Source organism: Lissotriton vulgaris, chromosome 2_1 (genome assembly GCF_964263255.1).
Source record: "Lissotriton vulgaris chromosome 2_1, aLisVul1.2, whole genome shotgun sequence".
Classification (NCBI taxonomy): Eukaryota; Metazoa; Chordata; class Amphibia; order Caudata; family Salamandridae; genus Lissotriton; species Lissotriton vulgaris.
Window position 1 is genome coordinate 1,691,298,647 of NC_141687.1, and position 20,799 is coordinate 1,691,319,445.

Here is a 20,799-nt window from a genome sequence, read left to right on the forward strand (position 1 = left end):
CTAACAAAACAATTAGTGGAGGATATGGAAATCCTGCAGATATCCCAAAGAGTTAATCATCCTACACACACGGCAGGTCACATATTGGACTTGGTATTTTCTAACATGGAATCGATTGACATTGACTCTGTAACACCTCTGCTATGGACAGATCACTATATGATCACTTTCCGTATCAATCTACCTACTATACACACGAGAACACTGGGTCTAAGTGTAGCAAGCACGAGGAGTTGGAAAAATTTCTCAATAGACAAATTCAAACAACATTTTTCACACCCGAGTTTAGCATCTACTGACATTCATGAAGAAATAGATTTACTTCACACAAGTATTAAGACTGCACTTGAGTTCTGTTCCACCCTCCGAGTTCATCTCAAACCCAGAACTACAAAATCGGAAAGGTGGTACGGACCAGAATTGAAATCTCTAAAGAGAAAATGTACATCTCTGGAACATAAATGGAGAATAGGCAAGTCAGACGAGACCAGAAACACTTATAAACAAGCACTCGTACTCTACAATAAAGCAATCAAGAAGGCAAAAAAGGAGTATTTTACACGTAGAATTACTGAGAATAAAAATTCCTCAAAGGAACTTTTTAAAATTGTCGGGGAATTATGTAACCCAACAAATCTTTCAGTAAAACTTACTCCATCACAAGAGAACTGCAATAAACTAAATGATTTTTTCTGTGAGTAAATTGATATCATTTATGCCTCTTTTCCTAATTGTAGGCCAGAAACTATTGAGCGCAGTATGCCAACCACAACTCAAGTTACCTGTTCAAGTTTTGGCCCTTTTTCAGAAGCCGAGGTAGGCAGAGTCATGCTCGAAGTTAAGTCAGGATCCTCACTAGATCCATGTCAGCACCACATTTTTTCTCAGCTAACCCCTGTAATTTGCCCTGCCGTAACGAAAGCACTCAATCTTTCCTTATGCTCTGCTAAATTTCCAAGATCTTGGAAGCAGGCCCTAGTCACCCCACTAGTAAAAAAAGCAGGATTAGATGTAAACAACCCTGCCAACTATCGACCAATATCCCAGTTACCTTACCTCTCAAAAGTGCTGGAGAAACTGGTCAATAGACGGCTATCCACTTATTTGGAAGCCAATGAACTGTTGGATGTCTCTCAGACAGGTTTCAGGGCGAACAACAGTACTGAAACAACACCTTTGGCGGTGACGGATAATATCAGGGCCCAGGTGGATCAGGGTAAGACAGTCGTCCTGATACTCTTGGATTTATCGGCGGCTTTTGATACCGTACCACACGACCAACTACTGAAAGCCCTGGAAGGGAAAGGTATTCGAGACAAGGCATTGGGATGGCTACAATCCTTTTTGGCGGATCGAACACAATCAGTGTGTCTGGGTGATTTCATTTCTCCCCCGCGAAAAATTAAATATGGGGTTCCTCAGGGGGCTTCATTAAGCCCAACCCTGTTTAATGTATTTGTTTCCTCATTGGCTGCCATTGGAAGAAAGTGGGGTGTTGAAATGTGTTCTTATGCTGACGACACCCAGCTGATGGTCACCATTGATGAGAAAGATGATCCTAAAACTCGACTACTAAAATGCCTGACTGAGCTGGCCAATTGGATGCAAGAGCACTGTCTGAGGTTAAATGCAGACAAGTCAGAAATCCTCCTGTTTGGCAAAAATCCCCAGCTCTGGGACAACAGCTGGTGGCCAAGTAACCTGGGCTTGCCCCCAAATCCTACCATAAAAGCGAAAAACTTGGGTGTGGTATTGGACAGTGCTCTGTCCATTAAATCACATGTCTCCACTGTCTGTGGCAGAGGCTTTGCATTATTGAAAATGCTCAGACGAGTCTTCCCCTGGATTCCGACTGAGTGTAGGAAGACACTGGTCCAGTCGCTGCTGATGAGCAGACTGGACTACGGCAACTCTCTGTTTGTTGGAATGGCAGACTATCTTTTCTCTAAACTGCAGATATGCAATAAGAAGAGATATGATTAGGCCAAAAGTTGCATGCGAGAACTACATTGGCTCCCAATGCGACAAAGAGCCAACTTCAAATTACTGTGTATCAGACACAAGGTACTTTACAATACAGGCCCTACCATTCTACACATTAAAGTCAAATTCCATAGACCATCGAGGAACCTTCGATCCAGAACTTCAGGAAGAGCAAACACTACCCACGTGAAGACTGTCAGGATGGGAGAGCGGGCTTTCTCTCACCTAGCTGCAACCAAGTGGAATGAACTACCTCCCAATCTCAGACTGACAGAATGTCTCTTATCATTTAGGAAACAATTAAAGACACTACTCTTCCCTAAACCAGAATAATCAGTAATCAATGCGGTTACCGTACCCCTCAGCACCAAACCTCAGCGCCGTGATATCCTACCTAGGATGATTGTTAGCGCTTTATAAATAAATTAAATACAAATACAAATACAACAAGGCTTTGCGGGGTTTTACGTGGCTTCGCACAACATATGATATAACCTTCAGTTACACAAGGGGGGAGTGCTTTCTGAGGCTTGCCAAGGGTCTAATGGGTAGTTCTTGGGGATCAGAATTTATGCGAAAACGCAGCAGATGTCCCCCCACCCCAATTTAGAGTGTATGAGGGGCTTTAATCTCTAAATAAAGCAGACAGAAAATCTGCAATGTTTGAGTCGATGTCCCACGTCCGTAATACTCTACATAACGTCATTAGTTAGAAGAGAAAGAGGGCAAACTGTGTTCTGGTACCCTGGCACTGTTTACAGGGGCAAAAACAAAACACAACTGCTGACAGGGTGGACGAGTTGAGGCTCGCTCATTGAAGAGCTCAAACAACTTCTACTTGGACAGTATTGCTCCACCAGCACAACTTTTAAAACCATTAACACCATCTCTGGTTTGGCAGAGGGATGAACCAATCAAGAGGGTGATAGTTACTTTACTGGGGCAAGCCGATGATGCCCCATGGGGCATCAGAATATTTGCATTATTTTCTAAGTCTCTCTTTTTCATCATTTGGACACCTTCCAAAGCATGCTGTGCGTTTGGGTGTTTCTAGAAGCAGGGACCGCTTCCCCTCGCCCTTATTGAAGGATACTTTTTCCTCTCGCTGGAGCCCCAAATATTAAAGATGCTTCTCAACGCTGCGTACATCTGCTGGGCTTTACAACAGAAGGATGTGAATTCCTAAATAACGGGCTTCCTACATAAAATAAGTAAAGTGTTCCGTAGCATCGGAATGTTCTTTGCGTCCTTTTGTCTATGCTTGGACGTCAAAGTGGCCTGTGGTGTGTACTGTGGAATTTCGTAGCACATGCGGGGTGGTTACCTTTGTTCACATGTCTGCCATTTTCTACCCGTGAAGCACACCAGCTGCTTTGGATCATAAACTAAAATGGAGTAACTCGTACGCCTCTTTAGAGAGCCATGCCAGAAGACAGGGAGATAACAAAGAAGATAAATATTGTTTTTTCCGCAATTTATCAAATCCCACATCCGGTTTTTCGAATATTACATGCGCCATTAAACAAGGAGATTGTTAACAGTTACACATACCACTTCGTTGCAGTATAGAAATGGACAGGCACACGTGTCATGATAGTAGCCCAGATACATACAAGCCACACTAAGCCAGATCCGAGCCTGGGAAATGATTTCTCTCTAACTGCCAAAGTTAATGCCATGGTAGAATAAATTCAATGATCTACTGTTCTGCCTTTTTAGTGTTGTTGCCTTCCCATGCATGTTACCTGGTGTCTTTGCCACAGCCCAGTCATCTATGGCAGGCACTCCTGGCCTAAGCATAAGCCATCAGCCTCGGAATCTGGCCACCGCAAGATCTATTACTGAGCCAAAAAAATTACATTTGTCATCATCACCACCTCTAGCAATCATCTTATACTCCTACACCAATACCTTCTCTTTTATCAGACCCCAAAACACACTAAGATTACTTGCATACTAACTGTGTCTAACATTTTATACAGAATGTCCGTATCATTTACTGATTATGCCAAGTCCTACTTTTCCTCATTCCAATCCTTATCTTTGAGATGTAAACCATCCACTTCTTAATGCTAGAACACCTAAAAGTTCTATCTTCCACTTTTTTATGTCCTACCCAGAAGGAGGTAATAGATGGTTAAACCTCCCCAGCATTGTCTCATGCTTGTAAACTCCCATGAAGGGGCGAATGGCTTGCAAGACTGTGACAAGGAAGAATAGCATTCGGTGTAATGAAGTTTATCCATCAGTCATCAAAATGCTGTCACCATACCCCTTGTCCCTTATCACACTTTATATATGAGGAGATAGTAAACAAAAAGAACAAGGGGTTGTGTGATGAAACTACACACTTGTTTACCATGCATGCCGGTTCCACGCGGTATTAACCATGCAAGTCTCAACCAAGCATATGCCTTTACCACACATGCCTTTACAGCAAAATATTTGTTGTTAAGGCATGTATGGATAAGACATATCTGTGGTTAAGACTTCTCAGGTAAGTCTTATCCCCCTGACCCCTGCCCCTGCCCCCTCCCGAAGTCCTAAAACTACCCCCTCCCTCCTGAAAACCAACCCCCTCTCCTCAGGTCCTAAAAACCTCCCTTCTCCTCAAACCCTGAAAATGACCTCGACCCCCAGTCCTTAAAACTACCTTAACAAGCTCCGCTCCACCCCCAAAACCGACCCCACTTACCTCACCGCATCCTCACCCGATCCTACTTCTTCCTGCTTCCACCCAGCAACAGCTAGACCACGCACTGTCTTAACCATGCGTATGTGTAGTTAAGACATATGCGTGGTTAAGGCAACCGTGTTAGTGCTTGCTTTGTCAGAAAACCCGTGGATCTGCTCGCAAAGTTCTGACTGTTTCCCAAACAAGGGCACTGAACAAAATAACACGTGACAAGTAAAGAACTCGTTCAGTCATCTGACTTTGTCTTCATCTAGACCTCCAAAGGCTTCAAAGGCACCAAACTGACAACAAAGAGAGGAGACAGAAAGGACCAAGTTGAAACCATTGTAAAGAAATTCTGAAAATGTCAACAGGTTGCAGGAAAGAAGATTCTAGAATAACATCAATGAGAGAAAGAAGCCTAGTGTTGATTATGAATTTTGCTAATGGAAGATCTGCAGAACACTTGGATAGAAAATAGCATCCCTTTGTGTGACCTCTAAATCACACTAGTGTGAGGGCTGGGACAAGATAAGCTATCTGAGAGAAGAGGCAGAAGGCAAAAGACACTCTAGAATCTTGGACACTACTTGAGATAAAGGGGAAACAAGATCACCACTTCCTTGCAGGAGGGACTAGGATTACCTTGGCATTCCTTCTTTGTGCTCTGAGGAGAAAACCTTCTAACAAGGAAAAGGCAAGGTAAATAGAAAAAAGGGGAGGCCAGTGAGTATCCATTTGTGTCCCTTCTCCTGGCAAAGAACAGATGTGTCCATGTTATTTGCAAACCAATCTAAGGTTCACTTAGCCTCTAAAGCATGTTCTGATAAAGTTACATAGTTAGCAAAACTCCATGGAGGAGGAGCAGATCATGCTCAGGGAATTTGGTTTAATATTGCCTAATCTTGGAATGTTGCTGTCTTTCAGTTATATCTGGTGGGATTCTACCCAAGATCAGATGTGTTGAGCCACTAATGTTAGAGAATGTGAACTCACTTCTGCGTGTTGGTTTATGTATGCCATGGCCACTTGGTTCTCTGTCTAGATAAGTACTGCTTGTTTCCATCATCGTGCAAACTGCAGAAGAGCTTGTATAAATACATACTATTTTCTCCAATGTCAATGATGTACAAGATGACAAGTAAGAGGGCTGTTGTGAAATCTGGCCCAGGGTGCTACGAATACTGATGCAGCCAGGTCCACTTAGACCTGAAGCCTTTGATGGACTGGTGTTGACCTTCTCTCTAGAAGCTTGGAGAGGCGCAATTAGATGAGGGAAAAAATCTTTCTGTATGAGACGTTGAAGAGTCATCCTACAAATTTGAGCTCTTGACTTGAATGTTATTGATACGTTACAAAATTTAGAAGAATTCTTTTTTTATTTTTGATAAAGATGGTACATAGATGGACAAATTTCAGCAATTATTACATACATGATAAGAATTTGATTAATATTTGATATATTTACATACATTTTTAATTACATCTTGTTAGCGGGAACGAGAAAAATAAATCGATAAATAGGGTTAGAAATCAGTTTCAATTAATTGGAGACGAACACATTTTTTTATCCATTTCTATCTATTCTCCAATTAGTTACAGGAGCCCATAGGCGAATACCCTCCTTACGCTGCCTCATGCCTTTATATTCATAGAGGCAGGATTCTATGTTATGAATTCCTAGAAATCTCGAGAGCCACATCTGAAAGGATGGAGGGTTCGTATCTTTCCACGCCGCAGAAATTAAAATTCTAAGTACTGCAACAGATAAAAACATTAGATCTCTTTCCGCCTCGCTTAAACACAACTTAGAGTCTGTACCCAGTAAAATTAAGGTAGGGGATAAGTTGATGGACTGACCTAGCAGCCCCTCCATAAATTTAATTATTTCTTTTTTAACATTTTCCAACTGATTGCAGGAAGAAAACATATGTATAATGTCAGCATGACTTTCATTACATCTGGGACAATTATCATTCTCGCTTAGACCCCAGGCGAATATCTTCGCGGGTGTATGGTAAAGATTAAAAATAGTCTTGTAGTGTTGTGCGCGAAGGTTTGATGCCCGGAATATTTTTTTATTCAATACAAGCGCAAGATCCAGATCGACATCAGAATCTCCTAATTTTGTCGCCCAGTTAGACTCAACCTTCTCAATATCATCCGGGATTTGGTCCAATAAGCAATTATATAAAATCTTAATCTTCCTACAGCCTCTATTTAATAACTCAATCAGTGGAAAATCCGCTGTATGTGAAGTCTGTGGCCTGACTGCCTTAATTGCCCTGGTAACTTGACCATACACCAGCCATTGACTGTCTGGAATACCAAATCTTTCCTGCAGCATTTCGAACCCCAGAATTTCACCTTCTTCCATTAAATCTCCCAAGGATCTAAGCCCCAGCCTTTTCCACATCAGCAAATTATTATCATTTTTTAGTTGAGGAAAGAGAGATGAAATATACAGTTGCAAAAAGGAGTTGATTTTCGGGATATTAAACATTTTCATAATTGCTTTCCAAACCTTCCATGCGCCAATCAGTGTCTTCAATCTTGTTTTTTTATAGAAGCTTCGTTCCAATTCACACTGAAATACATTTACAGTCTTTTCACCCAATAACATCCTATATATCTGGGGCGGACATTGTTGATCTACAAACCCAGGTGTTATATCAGGTACAGATGTAGATTGAAATAGAGTAGTCATTTGGGTTAGCAAGCAGGCCCAATGATATAACTTTAGATTCGGCAATCCCATCCCACCCCTTTCTCTGGGCAGTGCCATTAAGTTTGTATATCGCCTTACCCTTCCATATTGCCATACAAATCTGATAAACATAGATTCAAGATGTTTCATGATCCTGTCCTCTATTGCTAAAGGGATAGCCCGAAATAAGTAGAGAACTCTAGGGAACATAGACATTTTAACTGCATTTACCCTTCCTATTAATGAGAGGTGTAGCACATCTATTCTTTTTAATTCCTTCTCAATATCCTTAATAAGTGGCAGATAATTCTCACTTACAATTTTCTCAACATTGGCATTAATTTTAACCCCTAAATATACGGCAGAGTCGACGAATCTATTGTCAGTTTTGGCTATATTTTTAGAGCAAATAACCTGCGTTTTTGTTTCATTTAGAAGATAGCCTGACTCTTCACCAAACAGTTTAGCCATCTGAATTAGAATAGGAAGAGTTTGTTGTGGATTACTTGTTAACACTGCAAGATCGTCAGCGTAGGCCAGTATTTTACTTGAATAACCATTGCATATCACTGGAGCTATCTCTGGGCAGTCAAGAATACACTGTATAAGGGGGTCAATATACAGCGCGAATAGAATAGGGGAACAGGGACAGCCTTGCCGAGTCCCTCTTTTTATATGTATAACCCCTGATTTCTCGCCCATTGCTGTTACCTTAGCTGTTGGTTCTACATACATGGCTTTAAGTGCCCCTATAATATTGGGACCAAATCCCCTCGCCTCTAAAATAGCCCAGAGAAAGCTCCAGTCCACACGATCAAACGCCTTCTCTGCGTCGAGCAGGATCATAGCGACATCCCCCCCCATGGCAGCCTGGGCATCAAACAAAGATATTGCCCTACAGGTATGATCCGTTGTACCCCGACCGGGGACAAACCCATGCTGCCATGGGGATACTAAACCGCCAATGACCCTGCCCAACCTCTTTGCCAAAATTTTAGAATAAAGCTTAGTATCGGAATTTATTAATGAAATGGGTCGGTAGGACCCCGCCTTTTCCGCTGGTTTCCCCTTTTTATGGAAGATTGCTATATTTGTTTCTTTCCAAGAGGAGGGTGTTGATCCTGTACACATAACCCCATTAAACAAATCTACCAGAAGCGGAGTGATTTCGGTTTCTATTGTTTTATAGACTTCTAAAGGTATCCCATCGGGACCTGAAGCTTTACCTGAGGCCAATTCCCGCAACGCAACTGTTACTTCTAATAATGTAATTTCTTCTTCCAATTTTTTTTTGACTGAGTCTTCTAAAAGTGGGCCCGATCTCGTATTCCTTCCCCTGGTTTCTTAGTAGGTTCTTCCTGCTCATACAGCTGCTGATAAAATTTCTCAAATACTCTTAAAATGTCCTTACTTTCTGTATACCTGATCTCATCCTCTTCTATACATACAATAGTGTTTCTTGTTTTTTCCTGCCTTAACCTGAGGGCAAGTGCTTTCCCTGCCTGCTCACCGGTCTCATATCTTTTAACCCTATTTGATTGGTATTCTCCTGTGACTTTCATAGTTACTTCTTTCTGGAGTGCGGCTTTGATTGTCAGTAAAGCTTCCTGACTTGCAGTGGTATTAACCCCTTTGATTATATCAGTCGTGTGTTGCTCTTCTACTTTTACTAACTCTTTCATTAAACCCTCAATCTTATTTCTATCTTCCTTTCTTAATCTTGCTGAACAGCTAATAGTTTCACCCCTCAATGCTGCCTTAAAAGTTTCCCAGACTGTGTTTCTAGACGCACTGTACCTATTTGCTGCAAAGAATTGTGGGACCCAATTTTTCAGATGATCTATAAATCTTTTATCACTAAGGAGCTTTTTCTCAAAGGACCAGGAATTACTTTTTCTTTCCCTCTGACCTATACTATATGTAAGAATTAATGGGTTATGGTCAGACACCACTTTAGGAAGTTTAAGTATGTCAACTTTCGATAACTCAGAGGAGGAGATCAGGAAGTAATCTAATTTCGTGTATTTTTGGGCAGGATTAGAAAAATATGTGTATCCAAAATCCAAGGGGTTTTTGGCCCCCCCATACATCGAGCAACCCATGAGAGCTCAGAAGAGATCGAATAGATTGAAAGACCTTGGGTTTCCGACCTGCATATGGTTCATATCCGACCCAATCAGCCAAAATATTAAAATCCCCAGCTATTATCAACGGTGTAGCCCAACCCACAAGTTCAGCTTCTAAAAAGTCAAATATTTCCGGCTCATCTTGGTTGGAGCCGTACACCACACATAACGAGAAACCGAGGTCTAAGTCAGCAATTACCCATCTCCCATTGCTATCCGCCTTCACTTTCCTTGCTTTACCTAGGGAACCTCGAATTAGTATTGCTACACCTCGGATTGTAGACGTCTGTGTAGAGCAAGCTATTAACTCAAAGCCACCCAGTGAAAGTAGATTGCGTTTTGACCATGGGAGATGGGTTTCTTGTATACAGATAATATTGATCCTTTCATGCCTTACTAAGAATGCAAGTCTCTGCCTCTTTCTCCAATCATTCAGTCCTCCCGCATTAATAGTGCAAATTCTAATGCTTGCCATTTAATTGTTTATATATCTCATCACTCCAATCCTTAATCATGTTATTGTCCTTCTCAACAATTCTTTGTCCAAAATTGTACCACTTTCCTTTTTTCTCGTTTTTCCACCCTTCCACCATCCAATCCCACCCCTCAACCCTATTTCCCTGTATGTCTAACCTATCCGGCCTTCCCCCCTCCCCTTTCCCCCCCCCTCCCACCACCATCTTTGAAGGTTACCTGGGCCTGTCTGGACCAGGGGTGCGACATCGGCGCAAGCGGGCTCTGCGAGCTAGGCTAGTTTGTTAGTATAAGTAGTATGCTTATCTTTTATAGTTGACCCTAAGCCTACATTTCCTAATAATTTTCAGACTTAATTTCCTTAAACCATTCTGCCATTCCACTACAAGTCCATGCTTCCCCAACATATACCTTCTACTTGATACAAATTGCAATAGTTAATTCATCTTATATATTCCCTTTACTGCAAGTCTTTAGATCTGATTTGGATTATTTCCCTGGATTTCGAGAAGCTGTCTCTGAAGAATTCTATAAGAACTTGAAGGTTGAAAACCTGTTCTGTGCGTAGTTTTGACAGTTGCATGGAAGAGGCATGGAAGAGGCATGGACCATCCCATCATCTATTCATGGTTGGATTTGTATATTTTGTTCATGAACAAGATCCACCAGGGAAGCCATTACCTTAGTGAATACTTACAGGACTGATTTCAGCCCAGAAGGATAAACCTAAATTGGAAATGCCCATCTGGATGTGGCTAGTTATTGGGTATTTGAAAGTATGCCTTTCCAATGACTATTGAAGTTTGAAAATCCACCTCAGACACAGCTGGGACGCTGGGCTGATCAGCCCAGCAAACTCCTCCAGTGGCCCGCACTGGAATTTGCACCACAAGGCAGGTCAGAACTCCTAGCAGTGGAGTTCAGGGATGCTGCTGGTGAAGTCTTTGTGCACCTGGTGTCCCTGAGACTTCAAAACAGGAGGCAATCTCTACTTCAAGCCCTTGAAAAATGTTTTTTAAGCAGGATACTAAAGCAGGATACCAAAGCAAGGTAAAATGACAGTCCTCTCTACTGCCCACAGATAGAAGCAGCAACTGCACGACAACCCAGCAAAGCAACACACAGCAAAGGGTCAGTACTTCTCCTAACAGCTCTTCTTCTAGTCCAAAAGTGTTTCAAAGTTCTGGGTTCAGAGCCCCACTACATATACTAGTTGCAGCCTTTGAAGTAGGCTGGTATCAAGGAAAGTCTCTCTTGATTAATAGAACCAGTTCTGTACTCCCTGGTCCAGCCACACTACAGGGGGTGGAGACAGCATTGTGAAAGGCAGACGCATCCCTATCCCGGTGCAGGTGACGGCTTCTCCCACCACTCTATCTCAGGAACACCGATCAGCCTGACGATGGGCCACATGGACATGCAGGGCATACCTCGGCTCCCTTTTGTGTGACTGTCTAGAGTGAATGCACAAACCTGCCCCTGTCAATCTAAACCAGACATTGAATCCGCAAGAAGGCAGAGGCACAGAATGGGAAAGCAAGAAAATGCTGACTTTCTAATATTACAGTACAAACTAGAGCATAACGTTCTAGACAGGATATGCACTACCTGGTACGCTCCTACACGGGTGTTATTTAATAATTCATCAAAACTTGTTAAACACTTTTCACAGAAGAAAAACAGTATTGTTAATTGATTAAAAACATATCCGTAAGCCATGAGTATGCAAAACGATAAATAAACCAGAAACCAAATCCCTCTTGTTGATGTGCTTCTTTTTATTTGCACTTGTGATGTAACTCTAAATCGAGAATGAGTTTCAACAGTTTGTTTAATCAAATCATAAACAATGAGGTGGGGCTTGTTCCTCAATTCCAATGCATTTCGGGTGTAACAAACACCCTTCTTCAGGGGATATCTACAAACAAATATATCACATATGTATCACAAAAATAAATAAACATTGCTGTATATTTGAAACATAAACTAACATTAAGTAATAGACCTATATTATCCAGGGAGGTTCAGAGATGCAGCATAAAGTAAACTCAAAGTCAGCAAGTTAGTAGAGGGCCACTAGATTATTGTGAGTATGGCGATAGTCGAACATCAAAGCACACAAAAAGTAGAAGTTCCAAACGTGCCAATTCACCCTGTGCATTCAGTGCAAGAAGGACACTGTGCCGTCAAACATGTTGGATGAGTATATCTACTTAATCAGAATCCAATGAGGGACTGTAACCAGACCTGAAGCTGGTCAATCGTAATATACCAAGTAAGACCTGTGGGACCAAAAGAATACAGCCTCAATGATGACCCTAACTCTGTGTATATATCAAGCACATTAACCATAGTGTATCTGAAAGTGATGTGAAGTACACTGAACTCACCTGGCGTCCAAGCTCGCCGCAGATGGCCGTACTTTATGCTCTGTGACGAGCAAAATAAGTTCACTGCTAATCTGGCAGAAGATGTATAGCTGTGAATTGTATGTGCCAACAGGTATTAACTACAAGAAATCACAGTCAAAGAGAACCAGAAGTGAATATGAAGAGATTCACCAAACAAAAGAAAAGAGCACTTACAAGGTCTCTAATGTCTCAATCATTTCCCAACACTACTGTGTGGAGGGTGGTGATGGTTCTGCAACATAATGAAAACCCTTTACAGCAATGCAGCGAATACAACCACACATGTGCTGACCAAAATGTACACTCATTATAAAATAACGTACGGGTATTGCCGACGTGCTCTTCTTTTCTAAACCCTATCCGACACCAAAGTTCTATCCCCAAGTTCTGCAGACTCTGCTATAAGTAAACGTTTATGTGCCGCATACGCGTGTGTTGAAAATAGAGAGAGGACTCTAGGTTGTTTCTCTCAACAAAGTGGCAGCCATGTTGCAAGAATATGGATCCTCCTAAATAGTGCATTACGGGACGCTCATCTTAAAATTGAAGAAATACGGCACTCCTGACAACAACAATGGAGTTTAACCACTGCGGAATATGTTTCTGCTCTAATGTACAGTAGCAGGTGCTCACCCAGAAGCGACAGTAAAAGTGCTCATAAATGTCATAGCAAACTGTAGACACTCGTGTAGAATAAAAGTGCTTACCCAACTAAAACCTAATGTGATTCATGAGAAAAAATATAACATATGGCATAAGGAAAACTGGCATCACATATTCTCAACCTATGCTATATTAAACCACCGACTCAATGGCACATAGTCTGAATCATCATAGAGAAATGTTCACAATCATTTGTAAGGTCATCATTGTGGCTGTATTCTTTTGATCCTACTGGTCTTTCTTTGTATATTACGATTGACCAGCTTCAGGTCTGGTTACAGTCCCTCATTGGATTCCAATTAGGTAGATATACTCATCCAACATGTTTGACGGCACAGTGTCCTTCTTGCACTGAATGCACACGTTTGACACTTTTACTTTTTGTGTGCGTTGATGTTCGAGTATCGTCATACTCACAGTAATCTGGTGGCCCTCTATTAACTTGCTAACTTTGAGTTTACTTCACGCTGCAACTCTGAACCTACCTGGATAATATAGGTTTATCACTTAATGGTAGTTTATGTTGCAATTAGACAGCAATGTTTATTTATTTTTTAGATATATATGTGATATATTTGTTTGTAGATATCCGCTGAAGAAGGGTGTTGGTTACACCCGAAATGCATTGGGATTAAAGAATGTTTATGATCTGATTAAACGGACTGTTGAAACTCATTCTTGATTTGGATTTACATCACATGTGCAAATAAAAAGAAGCACATCAACAAGACGGATTCGGTTTATGGTTTATTTATCGTTTTAAATACTCATGGCTTATGAATATGTCTTTAATGAATGAACAATGCTGTTTTTCCTCTGTGAAAAGTGTTTAACAAGTTTTGAAGAATTGGTAATATACACTCATGTAGGAGTGTACCAGGTAGTGCATATCCTGTCTAGAACATTATGCTCTAGTTAGTACCTTCATTTTGAATTGGTGGCAGGGTGGAACCCCTTCAGGGAGTGCACACCAAGTTAGAATATCATTGAATATTGGATATCATTTGTGAACAAGTTTAATTTGAGTGCACACAAGCTATTGTTAGTACCTTTGACTTTCTAACATTGGCATTTTCAACCACACAATTAAAAAAACACCTTCACTAAAAGATGTATTTTTAAATTCTGAGCTCATGGAGCCCAAACTCCAAATCTCTAGCTGTTCCCAATTCAGAGTTGCACTTCTATGTTGTTTCAATGAAGCTCCAATGATAGCAGAGCTAGTCCTCACCATAATGAAAAATGAAAACGGGCAGTATTTCACTATCATGAAATTCAAAACACGCCAGTACATGTCTTACCTTTCACAAACACTGCACCCTGCCCATGGGGCATCTTGGGCCTACCTTAGGGGCCCCTTATATGTAGTAAAGGGTAAGGTTAGGACCTGGCAAGTGGGTGCACTTTCCAGGTTGACAAGGCAGTTTAAAATTGCACTTACAGACATTGCAATGGCAGGCCTGGGATATGTTTACAGGGCCCTTCTTGTGGGTTGCACAACCAGTGTGGCAAGCCCACTAGTAGCATTTGATTTACATGTCCTGGGCACACATGTTGTGCACAATACTAGGGACTTGCCAGTAAATCGAATATGCCAAATATGCCAATTATGGATAAACCAATCATCAATACAATTTAGAAAGAGGGCATATGGACTTTAGAACTGATTAGCAGTGGTAAAGTGCCTTGAGGCAACAAAAACAGGGCACAAAAATAAACCTGCAAAAAGGGCTAGATCTAACAATGCCCTCCAAGGCTGGTTGATGAATACTGAACGGCAGAATCCCCTCAAGAAAAGCGAAGAAAATAAAATATGATAAGTCCACAGGAGTTGCTTAAGGGAGTGTGTTTAGGATGTGACACCATCATATAAATAAATACTTAGCATTGTAGTAGGGTCATGAGGCCCTGCTTCGGGACTGCCATTTCTGTGTTGTGTTGAATTCACAAACATTGGCAGGGGTATGCTTGGAAAGCTGCACCAGCCTCAGGTTTCCAGGCATGCTATTTGAAATCAAACACCCAAAAGATGATTGCAAGTATGCTTGCAAATAGTCTAAGCACTGACAATCATTTGGCGCAGCATTAAAACCCTTTTTTTTTGCTCACTGTGCCACTAAGACTGAGGGCCTGAATGATGGTTGGGCAGATGGAATAAAGAAATCCAAGGTGGCAAAGGACTTTACATCAGCCACCCTTCCTTTACGGTGCCAGATAATTTTAGAGATCTCTGCCAGCTCCCTCCTCCCCCGGACAACTCTGTACATGGCAGGAACCGCCAACATCGGGGTTGCTGTCAAAGTAGGAAATGTTTGATGGATAGCTTTGTCTAACATAACAGCCAGTCATCAAACATATTCCAACTTTTTTATTTTTTTTTATTTTACAAAAACACATTTCTAAAGTGGGAGTTTGTTTTTGGCAAAAAAAACTGATGACTCCCACACCATGGAAACAAGAAGCAAGAAGCCATCTAACCATCCAATCTAAGTAGGACGGGTAGTCGGATGGCTTACCTCTGGTGGCTCTTTTATTCCATTGTGCAGTCAAAGGAAGTTTTACATTTGCAGAGTACATTTCACACTGTCTGCATATAATTTGCATCATCCCAACTCAAAATTGGGGGAGTGGCCCTTCAGTTTATTAGGCTGAGTACTCCCTCACCATTGCTACAGTGTACCTTGCCCACCAAACTCTAAATGAACCCCAAAAACCCACCTAATGCAAATCAATATTGACCCAGCTCCTCATGGGAACAGTCTATCCCAATTCACCAGATGGCCCACTGCTTTCGTAGTTGGGAGATTCGATGCTCACACCCCCTAATCTCTCTAACTAAGCTACACCTATAGTAAGACTTTAACTTAATATACTTGGATAGGAGCTGCAGCACCAGGCACTTGTATTTTCCAAAAGAGAGAAAACAAAGCAAGAATTACAGGGCTGTTGTAACTCTCTTGTACCTCCTGCTGTGGGAGGAGTTAAAAAAGAGAAGCAAAGGAAGATAGGGCCTTTTGGTTGTCCTGTCCTTATGAGGGAGATGGTTTACATCCCAGTGATAAAGACTGTGTTGAGAAAGAGGTACAAGGAGTTAATGGAGCTTCCCTTCTGCCTGTAAAAAAAAAGTGGTGTAGAAAGGGTGTTTGGCCCTAATGCAACAATTTAAAATAGTCCCTAGAGTTTGCTTGGGTACAAAAAGACAGCCATAACATAGGTGCAGTGGTCCACCACACCACCAGGCATATGTGCTACTGCGCCTGCTGCACTACTGCGAACTACGCATGCTCTGAAAACACTCTCTCCAAAATACAGGCAATCCAAGACTCCAGCAACACTCTGGTCAGAAGAGAAACCCTCAATCAATCAATCAATCAATCAGGGGTTTGTAAAGCACACTACTCCCCCGTGAGGGTCTCAAGGCGCTGAAACCCTTGCCTTGGAGAGTGGGACACTTGTGGCGCTCAATTAAGATTAAGCTTCTCCTTAGACATCTCTACTGACTTTACACCTCACTGGGCTTAACGATTTATCTGGTTATCTTCTTCTTGCAGAGGTTGCGGATGTTGCTCCGATGTTCGTATGTGAGGAGGCGTTGATAACCCTCACGGTCCCCAAGTGCTTGTTGGAGAAGCTCCGGTACAACCCAGCGGGCATGCACGTCCGAAACCCCGCTCTTGATTGCATGAACAGTTACAACCAGATCGTGAATGGAAAGCGTATGTGGTCCGAACAGATCCTGCCAGTCACTGGATTCTGCGGGAATGAAGTTGTGGTGAGTAACTGTGCTACCCATAGTCACCAATCACAAAAGCCCTATACTGACTGTTTTTGCAGGTGCTCTTGTGGGCCTGTGGATTGCTCTGCATTCACAATGACTGGTTCATGTGTTAGACTGTAGGATGTGGTGCATTTACCACTATCGGTCCATATTGGAGACTGTAGGGGCGATGTGTATTTATTACCAGACGTCATGCTCATAGTCACGCGTAGATGCATTGAGGGATAGATAGGCTCCCAGGCAGTAATTGCAGCATAAAAGGGACAGCAGGGCTAGACACAGGGGTGTGGTTCCTCCACCAAAATATCTATTGTGTGTCCAGGCTTCAATTTTATAGAACACATACATTTTTTAGGTATTTTGTTAAATTCTACTTTTACAAATTTTTATTGTTATCAGTAGGAAAGAGTTGCTTTTTAAAACACAGCATTTCCATACACGTTTTCTAACAGACATTGATAATAATTACACATTTCTTGAAAAGTGCTAAACACACTGTCTCATCCTCCAGCCAATGTCCTTGTGACTGTTAATGTCCCTGGGTCAAGTCACTGTCCTAGTGTTGTGTCGATCATTAATACCTTAGCATCAGTATCCTAGCGTCAGAGTCACTACCCCATGCCATTGCCCCTGCATCAAGGTTAGGGCTTGTGTTGCTGTGTCAATGTCCTGCCTGTGACTCATGCTTCCCTGAGAATAAGGTAAATAAACATGTCAGTGTTACTCCCCATGAACAAATGTTCTAGTTTGTGTGTTCCAGTAGTATTGTCCCACTGTCAGTGGTATTTTCTCAGTGGTTGTGTATCAGCACGCACTGTTATTGCCCAGCTGTCACTAGCATAGTGTTCTAGTGTCACTCTCTTGGTGTCAACAATCGTGTTTGCTAGTGTTCCTGTCCCAGTGAACTGCCCACTACCAGTGCCCAGCATGAGTGTCTGTTCCCAATATCAATGGCCTAGCGTCACTGTTCCCATATTTGTACTGGTGCTCCTGTTTTAGTGGTCCCTGTGCCAGTGGTATAGTGTAACCAAAGACAGTGTCCACATGCTCTCTACCCGTGCGCTGCCCACTCACTTCACATGTGGGCAGCGGTAACTGGAAATAAAGGTCTCCAGCGGGCCTTGGTGTATGCAGGCAGAAAGAGTAGAGGCGGCTGCAGGGCCAAACAGGGGTCGCTGATCCTCTGCTGCTAAGAGCTGCAGGGCATATTATCAAGGGGGTTTATCTCCGCTTTTTTGGCTTTAAAAGCCAAGAAAGCAGAGATAAAATTATCTCCCTATTACCTAGCTGTCGCTAACACCAGTTAGCGACAGCTAGTAGGAGATAGCGACCATCTTGGGCCCGGCTTTGCATATCAGTGATATTTATCACTAATGACATGCAAAGTGGGCGTGCCAAGATGTTAGCGACTGGAAACAGTCGCTAACATCGCTATCTCTTATTACCAACTTTTCGAGATATTCGCGCTAAGCGCAAATATCTCCGAAAGCTAACACCTGCCCCTGAGCAGTTCTTAGCCATGTTATCCAATGGTAGGTGGATAACATGGCTAAGAGCATAAGCTCGGTAATGCATGAATATCGCTGACTTTTCAGCGATATTCATGCATTTCGGCCGATTTTTATCGCTTAGGAGATAAACCTTGATAATAGCAAGGTTCCTAAGCGATAAAAATCGCCGCAGCTCGGCGATAAAAATATCGCCGCTAAACCAACATAGCGATAATTATCGCTAGTTGTTGGTAATATGCCCCTAGATTCCGCCTTTTTCATCAAATACACACTTAGAGAGCGGGGTGCTGCCCTCCAATCCCCTCTCACAATGTCACCAGGGTTTCTCCTTGGACATCGCAGAGGTATAAGGGGGCTCACAGAGCCAAGAAGCGACAGCTGTGCTGTCCTATAGCACAGCGCCCTCCCACCTCTTCCACAAGTCACAGCCTGCACTGTGCTCTCTCCCTTTGACCTGATCAGATCAATTATGGTCAGCCAGGGTCTGTTCCTTCGACTTTGACTCTGATTTTAAATTGCACAATATTGGGGTAACGATAAACTGATGGGACCGTACAATAATTTCACACAAGAATCGGACAATTATCAGTAAACCCATATGGGAGAGCAGGAGACGGAAGTGGAGGCCTTTTTCACCCCGGATAGAAAAAAAAAACAGATCGGGGCTTGGGTGCTATGAAACCAAAGCCTCGTGCGAATTGTCCAGCTAGATTTACCAGCCTAAAAAACTGCGCATAATTCTCCCATTCCTGAAAAACGGGCGTAGTAACCCCCACCAACTCTGTACCTGGCAGAGCGTTCGTCCGGCTCAGAATCGACCCCTCTGTGCGGTGAGCAGAGGTCTCCCTTCATTCCCGCTCAAGCCAAAATTCTGGGCTTTGTGGAAAATGTGTTAATGAGGGAATTAAACTCCTTCTAGACTAGGAAGACCAGTTTGCGCGCGCTGAGGACAAACATTTAAAAGAAAGTTTTGAACACTTTAGTGCTTATTTGATATGGTGACACATATGATGGAGGAAATGGCCGAAAAGCTCCTTCTTGTCCTCGTGTGTTTATTTCTGTTCAGTGTTCTCAGGTAACAGTGCAGGCCCAAGTCCAAAACCTGACAGGGCCCACTGCAAAGCTGACTAGTCAGTCCAGCTGCAGATCTCTCTTTAGGTGCCACAGGAAAGTTGTGAATGTCTGAGGTACAATATAAGACCTCCTTGAAAAATAAGCATTGGCAAAGCCAATCAGTCTTGCATTGTTTTTGGCAAACTTAAACAACAAGCATTACAAGTGTAAAATTAATCCAAAGTGGAAATATCATAGTCTAAAGGTGGAGTGCAGCTGCAACACTGTAATGGACTACTTTTTTGAAGGAGTGCACAGGTGCAAAAGTGAAATGCTGAAACTCAAATTGAAGACAGCCAATGGTTGAAATGAGCCATGACATTGCCTCTTGCTCTGGGCTGTGGTGGGAAGAAGCAAAATGTCAGTGGCACTTCTGCATACTAGTAGAAGAAAAGGGCTGACTGCAAGCCCCTCTGTATGTATACATATATGTATTTTTTGTAAAACATGGAACTGGAGAGACAGCTAAAGCTGTCTACAGCCCAGATCTAAAAAGGTATAGCACAAGATCAGAAAGATGGACTAACTGATGGAAGGATGTGAATACATAGTGTTCCAACTTAAGGACTGATGGCATGAAGGCTGTATAAGGCTCAGCATAAACGCATAAAAAAGCAATACAACTATGTTGCTGACCAGCTTTTTAAAACTTTGTTCGGGAATCAGACTAATTGATTAGGGTTTCTGATCAAATATGAAAACAAGGTGACAACCCGACATGCCTACAGGCAGACATTGGAGTCCATTCTTGAAAGAGAAGGAAGCACTGAAGATCAAACTAAAAGCCATGAACATTCGATCTCTGAAAGATCAAGTAGATTTGTGCAGCATCATGCATAAATGGAATCACATGAAGGAAGCATGCAGAACACAGGCAATGCACGATAGAAAGCACGGTGGAGTAGCTTGAACATCTAAAACATGGGTGATGCACCTGAAAGCCACAAATAATTACCTGGAAGACAATGCCTAAAGGAACAATGGGACATGCTTTAAACTAGAATTATAGGTGATCTTGAGAGAAAACATTCAGCATTATTTAAGACTGAACTACCCTGATATCCGTGTATGTGTGTGTGTATCCATATGATTATGTATGCATGAGGGCACACATTTACAGGGCTACGCATAAACCTGGACTGGCCTTTAGTGAGAATAAAGGCTTTAGTCCTACTTTAATTTCCAGCATGTTCCTTTTTTACTTTTCAAAATTAGGTCACCCTATTAATAATAAATATAAGACTTGATTTCAATGGTGCACTCTCTAATTCTTCAAAGTTCTCTGTGTGCTAGTCTAATCATCTACTGGTTAAAGAATGTTTAGCGTGCAACACGGTATATGGGGGCTGCCAATCCTCC

General features: G+C 42.2%; 1 protein-coding gene across 1 annotated transcript in view; it reads left to right on the forward strand.

The window, feature by feature from the left end:
• LOC147733111 (uromodulin-like) overlaps positions 1 to 20,799 on the forward strand; it is a 96,223-nt gene that overhangs the window by 31,329 nt on the left and 44,095 nt on the right. The window contains exon 5 of the mRNA XM_086957660.1: positions 16,590 to 16,810. Within this exon, the coding sequence (XP_086813786.1) occupies positions 16,590 to 16,810 (221 nt within the window). The remainder of the gene's footprint in view (positions 1 to 16,589; positions 16,811 to 20,799) is intronic.